At 36.9% G+C, this 10813-nt stretch overlaps 1 protein-coding gene across 1 annotated transcript in view; it reads right to left on the bottom strand.

The window, feature by feature from the left end:
- Positions 1 to 10813, bottom strand: part of INTU (inturned planar cell polarity protein) — a 134571-nt gene that overhangs the window by 102535 nt on the left and 21223 nt on the right. The window contains exons 2-3 of the mRNA XM_006887553.1: positions 7828 to 8366; positions 4252 to 4337 (exon numbers count right to left, since the gene is read on the bottom strand). Coding sequence (XP_006887615.1) covers positions 4252 to 4337; positions 7828 to 8366 — 625 coding nt within the window. The remainder of the gene's footprint in view (positions 1 to 4251; positions 4338 to 7827; positions 8367 to 10813) is intronic.

The raw sequence follows: 10813 nt of genomic DNA, 5'->3' as shown, positions 1-10813 counted from the left end.
GGGAAGGTGACGTGTCCTGTAAAACTCCTGTGTAGAGTATGTTTTCCCTTCTGCCCTCGGGCCCGCCGCTTTTTCCTGGGTTTTACCTGAAAGACACCTCTTTGTTGTTATCCGAGGTGACCTTCCCCAGTGCAGCTTCCTGTCTCCCCTCTCTGGCCGGTTTTTCCTGGGTTTTACCTGAAAGACGCCTCTTTGCTGTTATCGGAGGTGACCTTCCCCAGTGCAGCTTCCCGTCTCCCCTCTCTGGCCGGGTGAATTTTCTCCATGTTATAAGAATATTTATTATAAAATATTTTTGTTCTTGTTGTTAGGTGCTATTGAGTCCAGTACAACTCACAACAACCATATGAACAAAAGACTGAACCTAGTCCTGTCCTGCGCCATCCTCACACTTCCTGACACACAAGAACCCATTGCAGCAGTCACTTTGTCAATCTACCTGGCTGAGAGTCTTGTTCTCCTTCACTAACCCTCCACTCTTACAACATCATATCCCTCTCAAAGGAATAGGACCTCCTAGCAATATGTCCAAAGTATGTTAGGTGAAGCCTCATCATTTTTGCCTACAAAGGGCACTCTGGCTGTACCTGCTCCAAGACATATCTATTCATTCTTTTGGCCATCAGTGGGATGTTCAGTGTTCTTCTCCAATACCACAACTCAAAGGCATCAATTCTTTTTCTGTCATCCTTATTTATTGTGCAGGTCTTGGATGCAATAGTAAGTAATCGGAAAGACCATGACCTGAATCAGATGCACCTCAGTCCTCAAACTGACATCACTACTCTTCAATAATTTGGAAAGGTCCCTTACTGCCGATTTTCCCTTTGTAATGTGTCTCATTATTTCTTGTCTACTCATACCAAGGGTGTTAACTGTGGGCCCATGCAAGAAGCAGCTGATGTTTTCCTATCAAATGTTGTTGTTGATTGTTTTGAGTCAAGCATGACTCTTAAAAACCCTATGAACAAAAGGCCTAAAGTCCCTGTACAATTACCGACATTTATAAAAGTTAATAGTTTCTGGAGGCATGCTATTTAGGAAGTGGATGCCACTCCTGCTTCTAAATATTAGTAGTATTTTTTATCAAAATAGTATAGAATGTTATGAAGATTAATGAAATTATTAAATACTATTACTCCAAAATGAACTTTTTTACTCCAATCTGAGTTTACATGGTTTGAGAAAATTGCTGGTAGTGAAAAGTTTGTTTCTTCCACTTTTTGAGTGGTAACAATAAGGTTTATGAATTAAATGCAGTTTCTATGCAGAGGAATTTTTTCTATTATGATGATTGAGATTGTTCACAGCTCTAGTTTTCTTGGCTCTACAGTCAACATTCTTAGCACCAGCAGCCAGGAAATTAAAAGACATATTGCGATGGGAAAGTCTGCTATTAGGGACCTCTCGAAAGTACTGAGGAGCAATGGTGTCTCTCTGGAAACTAAGCTGCGTCTGATACACGCCATGGTCATTGCAATCACTTGTTATGCAGCAGAGAGTTGGACAATGACAAGGGATGATAGAAGAAGAATTGATGCCTTTGAGCTGTGGTGCTGGAGAAGAGTATTGAGGGTACCATGGACTGCTAAGATTCATCCTGGAGAGGGTTAAACCAGGCTGCTCCTTAGAGGCAAAGATTCTGAGGCTCATCTGACATACTTTGGTCATGTTGTAAGGAGAGACCGGTCCTTGGAGAGGGACATCATGCTTGGGAGGGTGGAAGACAGGCGCAGAAGGGGAAGGCCCTCTATGAGGTGGATTGATTCAGTGACTGGGGTAATCAGGATGGGTGTGTCGGAGACAGTGCGACTGGCACAGGACAGAGCAGGGTTTAGGGCTGTTGTACATAGGGTCGCTATGAGTTGTCAAAGACTCGACAGCACATAACAACAACAACAATATAGTGCTCTAAATGCTGGTGCTTTTTTGAGTATGGCACAAGATACCAGTTGTGCTAATATCTCTCTCTCTCTCTCTCACACACACACAGAGTGAATATATATTTATATTCTAGGGGGAAATAAGAATGAAATATTCTAAAATGTTAACAGATATCTTAAGGTTGTGTAAGTCTATGAGCTTTTTGTCCCTTGTTGTTGTCGTGTACTACTGAGTCCGAACTGACCCCATAGCTGATCCTCCAGAGGGATTTCAGAGGCAGTTAACTATACAAGAGGAGATTGTTCCTTCTCTCGCGGAAGCAGCTGGTGCATACCTTCGGGATTCCAGCACAGCTTCTTTGTATTTTGTTTGGTTTTTTTCTTAAACACATTTTTTTTTGCTTGGGGGTGCGTGCGTGTGCGCGCGTGCATATCATCAAATGAAATCTGACTGGTACAGGAGGAGACTGCCCTTCCTCCTCCAGCAGAGCATCTGGTGGATTCGAACTGTGAACCTCTCTGGATTGCAGTGCAGCTTCTTGCCACTTGGCCACCAGAACTCCCCGAAGTACAGCTTCTTACCATTAGGACACCAGAACACAATTTCCCTTGGTTTTTGTATTTTCTAAACTTTTACAATGCATGTATTAAATTATTTTACATGTATTATTTTTATAAGAAAACTTAGACTTTGGTTTTATATAATAAAGATTTTAATAAAATGTCTTATGAAAGGGATATATTCTAAAACTGTTCATAATTTCACACACACACACACACGCCCCCCGAAATGACATTAAAAAGGGAAAATCTCAATGGGGACTAACATATTCTCTCAATTCAAGAAATCCAAAGATTGTTTCTGATCCTTACTTTCAGTGTAAGTACCGGTGCTTAAGAATCACATTGTATAAAGAAATAAGTATCTTTAATCTTCAGAATCACACTTCCTGCAGCAAGATGCTCATGCTAGAAGCTAAACTGCAGATACATGGCTCTTACAAGTAAACGGTGGGTGGAATTGTTCTGAAATATTTAAATCATTATTCATTTCGTCTCTTTTTTTCTGCCAAGTGTGCATAGCTAAATTCTGAAATGATAATTAAACTTAAGTAGGAGATACTTCCACTTACTTAGGGCTAATGCTTAATCAGTTTACATGGGTGCAGCTGTTTGTGAAAATTTTAATTTACTAATTGGTAAGTAGTTGCTGTTTAATGCCCCTTGGTGCCCTAGTATTTGGATTTAATCCTAAGACCTCTCCATACTTAGTAACTAAAGGAGGAAAACAGCACACACTGCTCCTGTACTATGATGTGGGTGCACCTGATTGCTGAACATTTCTAAGAACATTCCTGTCTCTGTTTACATTTCTCTTCCCAATCCTAGTAATGCATGGTCATGGGCCATCATAGTTACTCTCCGGCCTTCATTCTCTACTTCTAAAGAAAGGTAAATTCACATTTACTTAATTTATTATTTTAAGGAAAAGAAGTATTAGGAGAATCATCTTATTTCTGAGAAGAAATTTCTTCATGGGTCCTATTATTTCAGTAACTGAAACCTCATGCAGATAAGATTTACTAGGGATTCTATTTTTCTTCCTGGTCAATCCAAACCCTGCCACATCCCCTCACTGCCTGACTGGCACTCTGATTTATCTACAGTATTTCACTCTTCTACTCCCTAAAGGGGAGGAAGTTAATTTTTTATGCTAGCAAGAGTATTCATAAATAGAAATTAGAAACACTTCTACAATGCATATAATGACCTAAAAATGTCATTCATGATATAACACACCAAAGTTTAGAATATCAAAATAGCTGCTTAAGAAAGAAAAGATTTATTCTTACCTACAAAGAATGAAAAGGGGAAAAAAGCTCATTAAATGGCTAGACAAAAGGTCATTAGAAGGGATAAACTAGATAACGTAATATTAAGAAACAGTATGAGTAGTTTTAAAAATAAAGTCACACTTTGAAAGAACAGAGATTGAATAAGTCAGAAAACAGAAAATTCTGTGACTGTTTAAACTGACTTTTCTAGGAAGTGAATTTTCCTCGGTACATATGGTAGTTATGATGGTAAGTTAGTCATCAGATGTGGGTTTTTTGTTTTGTTTTTATTTTTTTTAATTGTTGTTTTTTGCTTAGAATAAATTTTGTTTTTATGTAATTCTCTCTTGGCACCAACTTTAAAAGGGAAAAATGTTTGCAAAAGCTAAAATTTTTTAAAGGTCCAAGTGCAAAAGTAAGCAACTCATCTATTATACATGATAATTTTAAAAACCCTAAAAAGATTTATGTGAAAGATGCATTTACTTTATGTAACTCATCATAAAAAAACAAGGAAAAAAATATGTGCAGACCTGCATCGGTCCTGGAATACAAGACAGAACCCTTTCTATGTTCTCAGTGGTCACATCAACATCATTCACAGCAACAAGGACATCACCTAAAAGAGAAAAAAAATAAATTATAATTGTGTGACTGTCTAAAGGCTAAAGAGATAGAAGATTAAACATATCTATTCTGATCTAATCTTTTCAAAACAGAGTGGAAAATGTGGTACTAGGGACCTGTCCAAATAACACATCTTATTAGTGGTAGAGCAAGGCTCACAAATTCACCCTTCCTCAAAGCTATGAGGAATGGCTAAACACAACCTATGACTATTTTAGGCAATGTGTATTTCCATTTTTGGTACAACTGAAGGAATTATATAAACCCAAAGGACAAATGGAAAATTTGTAGCATAAACCAAATACCGCACTTAACAAAATTAAATCTAACAGCTTAGTCCCACAATAAAAATAAAATTTAACAGTTAAGCTCAAATTGTAATTAAATCTATGTGATACATAACAATTCAATACCTTGTGGCATACACTTTTATTACTGATTTAATGCTCGGCTATTTGTTTCAAAGTCTCAACCATAACAAGACCCACAGTATGGTTAGTAAAAGCCTATTTTTTTCTTTAAATATGTTAGGTTTATCTAAATTGGAGGCTTTAATGAAATAAGAATCAGTGCTAAAGTGGAAACTGATTTTGATGGTATAATTAAAGGTAATGTCAAATTATCACTAGGTTTTAGCATCAGAAATACACTGCCACTGTCTGTGTCTATTCATCTCATTAGATTTCCTTTTACTTGAATCCACAATTAACACCTATGGAAGCAGCAGTTAAGAAATCAAATGACATACCACATTTGAATAAATCTACTACACAGTATTTAATTTTGTAAAATGTTAAAGAACAACATGTCACTTTGAGGAGTAAGGTGCTTGGTTCAAGATATGGTATTTTCAAATGCGTCATACACATGGGAAAGCTGGACAATGAGTAAGGAAGACTGGAAAAAAATTAATGTCTTGAATTATGGTGTTAGTGAAGAATAAATATCAAATATACTATAAACTGCCAGAAGAATAAAAACTGTCTTGGAAAAGGTACAGTTAAAATGTTCCTTGGAAACAAAAGATAGTACAATTTTATCTAATGTACTTTGAACAAGTTATCAGGAGGGACTTGGAAAAGGGCATTTTTCTTGGTTAAGTAGAAGGTCGGGGGGGCGGAAAAGGGCCGACTCTGAAAGAAACAAACTGGTATCATGACTACAACAACAGGCTCAAAGATGCCAACAACTGTGAGGATGGAATAAGATTAGAAGTATTTCACTCTGTTGTATATACGTTACTCTATGTTGGAATCAAAAGCACCTAATAGCAACAAATGAAGTAACTCTCATTCCTAGATACTTTCTCAGATGGAAGGATCAAAGGAATGGAATCATGGAATTGGAATCTTACTGGTCATTCCAGCCTCTCTATTAAGTTTCATGAGAAAAGAGTAAAATAAATTTTGTCTATGACACAGTTCACACTGGCATGTGGAATAGAGAACCAAGCACAAAAAGAATTAATTTAGCTAAAGTATTCCATCACATGGGATCCTAAAACTATGACAGTCAGAAATAATAGGCAGTATTTATAAGGAGGAATCCTGACCTCCTTTATATAACTAAAATAAAAACTATAGAGACTTTTTATACTAATCCGGTTATTATGGACTGGACTGTGTCTATCAAAAGAATATAATGCTATCCTATAGGCCAGCTCTGGTGAGGGAGCTCTGGTGGCTTTCGTACTGTACTGCAATCCTGAAGGTACATGGTTCAAATGCCTCTGAAACACTTTATTTATGAACCATCCCTTGAACTATGAAATATGAGCTCCATTACAGGAATAATTGGAATAATTACTATAATAATCTTTGTATTCCTAGTGCTTAGCAAATGTTTAAAAAACTCATTAAATCACTGAGAAAACCAAATGGAACTCAGACTTAGAAATTTATCTTTTTAAATGTTTCTCTACAGTATATATAATGTTATGTGCCATCGAGTCACCTGTGACTCATAATGATGCTATGTACAACAGCCCTAAACCCTGCTCTATCCTGTACCAATCTCACTGTCTCCAACACACCTACCCTCATTACCCCACTGAATCAATCCATCTCATCAAGGGTCTTCCTCTCTTGTGCTGTCCCTTCTACCCTCCCAATCATGATGTCCCACTCCAAGGACTGGTCCCTTCTTGCCACATGTCCAAAGTATGTCAGACGAAGCTTCAGAATCCTTGCCTCCAAGGAGCAGCGTGGTTTAGGATGAATCTGTTCATTCTCTTAGCAGTCCATGGCCATGGTATATTCAATACTCTTCTCCAACACCACAGTTCTTCTCTAACACCACAGCTCAAAGGCATCAATTCTCCTTCTATCCTCCGTAGTCACTGTCTAGCTCTCTGATGCATAGTGAGTGATTGCAAAGAAATGGCCTGTTTCAGGTGCACCTTAGTCTCCAGACTGACATCACTGCTCTTCAGTACTTTGGAGAGGTCTCTAACAGCAGACTTCCTCATCAGACTATGTCTTTTCATTTCCTGGCTGCTGGTGCCAAGAGTTTTGATTGTGGAGCCAAGCAAACTAAAGCTGTCAGTATGTGTAATAGCCTTTAATATTCTCAAAAGCTAAGTATTTCTACACAGTATGTACAATACCTTTAACAGACATGTAAACTGGGTCAACATAACAAACTTTTGGAACTAGTCATAACTTTAAAGAATCATAAATATCCTTATACTTGACTAATTTAACTGTCCAGTAAGACTGGTACCAAGGTAATCTACAACTTAAGTGTCTGAAGGTTCCTGCCTGAGGAGATTCTGACTCACAGAGGGCCTCCAATAGGCTTCTGAGGCTATAAATCTTTATAGAGGACAAGTTTGCTCATTTTTTTTCTTTCTGAGGAGCAGTTGATAGATTTGAGCTACTGAATTCTGCTTAGCAGTTGATATATTATGCCATATATTATACCACCAAACCCTCTTATTTTACCTTTAACTGAATAACAGGACAGTTACCAACTTACTCAACAGTTTACATGAAGCACCCTTAAAACAAATTTGTGTATAAAATACTACTGCAAAACATGTCAGACAAGACAGTTTAAAACCACCCCCAAAATTTAGCATATTCAAGGATAAATATATAAAAGTATTTTTATTCATAAATTGTGTATTTTTCTATCATGTTATTAGACATAGGGCATTAAAACCTAAATTACACTGTACAATAAATTTATTATTCTTTTCTTGTTGGTAAATATAACCAAGATAAAATAAAATTATATAAGTCAAATCTTGAAAGGTTTAATTAGTTAAGCTATTCTGTGGTCTGGCCAAGGCAGACACATATTCAGCACATTACATGCTTATTTTAGGAGGCTTGGAGCACACCATCCTTAACAATTTTACCATGGCCCTAAGTACTGTCAATTAGTCTTTGAGACTGTACATAATTTTGCTTAGCACATCAAGTACTATAATTTTCTTTTATTTCTGCAAATAAAGACAGATGTTCACCAGCAACACCTACCGATTAGTATCTGACCACTCTTCATAGCAGATCCTCCAGGCAGCAGGCCATGAACCACAAGCCTCTCTCCACTGCCCTGTTTCCCAGTCCTTCTCCAGCTCCATTTGGTCTGATGAATAATCCCAACTAGTACTTCCAGAAGCTTGAGGTGTTCTTTGGCTTTGGTGACAGTTAGCTTTTTGGGGTTTATATAAACATTCACATCTTTGAACCGCTGCTGGACAATGACTCCTGTTTTCTGATTGGACTGATGTTTTAGAATGGACACTGGCTCAGTGGCACTGATATTTTTTTTATTATGGCGCTTGGGTAAAAGTCTTTTGCTTTTTAGAATTTTGGTAAACTGCTTGAGTTTGGGTTCATATTTTTTCCCTTCTTTGTAATCCTCCTCTTCAATAATAATTTCATTTTCACTGAACCTCACATGATTCACTGTAGGTGTCTCGGGAAGGAGGCTTTTTTCTTCATCCTCACTCAATTCCAAATAAAACAGTTCTCCACTTTTCTGCACATTGTCCAGCCATTCGGGTTTAAGGCCACTATGAAAGAGACACAGAGAGAAAAATATCAGAATGGAAGCCTAAGCTAAGAAAACCAGTTATGACTTGAGGAGCATGCAGTGAATTAGGAGAGGCTGAATGTTCTTTGAGTCTTTTAAAGGTCTTTTGCCTCATTGTTTTTTTATTGTGAGCATCTGCATCATTACCTACAGAATGCAGTTTACAGAGCCTTGAAGAAAGAAGGGTTAGGGGAGAGAGAGTAAAAAAGTTATAATGACCAAAAAGAGACAAGAGAGGGATCCCTTATAGAATTGAAACCTTTGATGTTGTTTTTAATTTAGCCACTGTGTGCTTATGATTTTTATTATATTTATATGCTATTTATATTATATGATTTTTTATCATATTTAGATGATTTTATTGGGTAATTCAAATTAGCAGTTTGTTATGCAATAAAATTTACAGAAGTAAACCATTTGGAAACTGCAAATAAATACACCCTATTTTCATAAACTTATTCATTAAATCTGTCATAATAAGAAAATAAGTTAAAAACTACCAGTATTGATTAATTAAGTTTCTAGAATAATTAATTTTTTAAAAAGACACATTTGTTTTTTGCTTCACCAGGAATAAAATGCTTGCTGAAAAAAACCCAGTTTACTTTCACAGCTAATAATGATCCATTCTCAAGTCTACAATATCAATAAAATTCCGTTTTACAAATAATTGTATTAGGAAAAATAAACTATGTATTATATAATTTGTTATGTGATTGTAAAGTACTTTCTACTGAGAAAGAGACTATTGAGAAAATAAAATTATTACCATTAAAAGGACTGAAACAGTACTAAAAAGTAAAAAATACTTAGCCATGTTGTTGTTGTTATATACCATCGAGTCTCCTGTGATTCAGCGACCCTATGTACAACAGCCCTAAATCCTGCTCTATCCTGTGCCAGTCTCACTATCTCTGAGACACCTACTCCGATTACCCCAGTCACTAAATCAACCCACCTCATAGAGGGTCTTCCTCTCCTGCACTGTCCCGCCACCCTCGCAAGCATGACATCCCTCTCCAAGGATTGGTTCCTCCTTGCAACATGTCCAAAATATGCCAGATGAAGCTTCAGAATCCTTGCTGCCAAGGAGCAGCCTGGTTTAACCCTCTCTAGTCCGAACCTTTCGTTTTCTTAGCAGTCGATGGTATATTCAATATTCTTCTCCAACACCTTTTAGCCATAGTAACAAAAATAATGACACACCCTCCTCTGTTCATCGCTATAAATAATTTACCTCTCAAATATGTCTTTGGTAAGTGTAGACAGAATGGAAAAGCTAACATCTCAGCAGAATTCTTCAGAAACAAAGAGCTGTAACATCCTGGTGTGATAGGGTATAATTTGTGCTCTTATCATTCAATCAAACAGGTGACATTTCCATTTTCTGCAGTGTTTATTAGCAACCCTGTTACTTTTTAAAAGGCAAATGTCTCTTATTAAATACTGTAAAAATCATTCCCAATAATGTACCATTTATTCTACTCTTTCTGAACCTCACAAGTGCCCTGATCTTTGACTGGCTAGTTTTCAACTACTTATGAGTAGTTTGGGGTGGAGGAAGCTCTTAACTAGCCCAAAATATCAAAGTTAACACTTCCCTGGCACTTTTTGGTTCCTCTTTCTCCCCCATTGCTGTCAGAACCAACTCATAGCTGATCCTCCAGAGAGTTTCTAAGGCTATAAATAGCACAGGAGAATATATTGCCCATCTTTCTCCAGAGGAACTACTGGATTCAAACTGGCGGCAAGATTCAGCCTGTGGGTTAGTGGTGCACCACTTACAGATTGCACCACCAGAGCTCCTTTGGATGGTTCCCATTGTCTGATATTTTATATACTTGGCACACTTATTGTAAGCAAGCCAACATTATCAGTTGTTTTGATTACACCTACCTATAACTATAACCCTATAATCAAGATTTAATAACCACTGCAGTTCCACTCTGAATTCTGATAGTCTACAAATAACTGTCCTGACCATAAGAATTTAAATAACAATGTTCCATAATTTAAAATGGCAAAATGTAGATATCAATAAAAATTACAGAGATTATATAATTATTTATCAAGACATCAGTCTTCAGATACACAATCTTCTGATCAAAGCATAGATCATTTTAAGAATCAAGTAAAACATATCTGCCTTATCTTTCTCACTCAGAGATATACAACCCCAGAGAAAGATTTTTTTCCTATTCTGCTAAAGACAAAAATGGCTCGTCTTTATCTATAAAATTTGAACAAGAAATCTTTTTCAAGTTATGATACAAAGATCCATAAAGGTAGGACATGAGGTCTGCAGCATTCAAGTGTGGAACAAATAAACAGTGGCAGAACCCATGCTCAGTGCCAGAATGACAAAAATGAAACCGTAAGTGCATGTTTTGTCTAGAGAGGAGATAAACTGGAATTCATAATACTTAC

The sequence above is a fragment of the Elephantulus edwardii genome, unplaced genomic scaffold, assembly GCF_000299155.1.
Source record: "Elephantulus edwardii isolate Elephantulus edwardi_28Jun2011 unplaced genomic scaffold, EleEdw1.0 scaffold00058, whole genome shotgun sequence".
Classification (NCBI taxonomy): Eukaryota; Metazoa; Chordata; class Mammalia; order Macroscelidea; family Macroscelididae; genus Elephantulus; species Elephantulus edwardii.
Note: the sequence above shows the minus strand (reverse complement) of the source record. Positions and strands in the feature narration are given on the sequence as shown.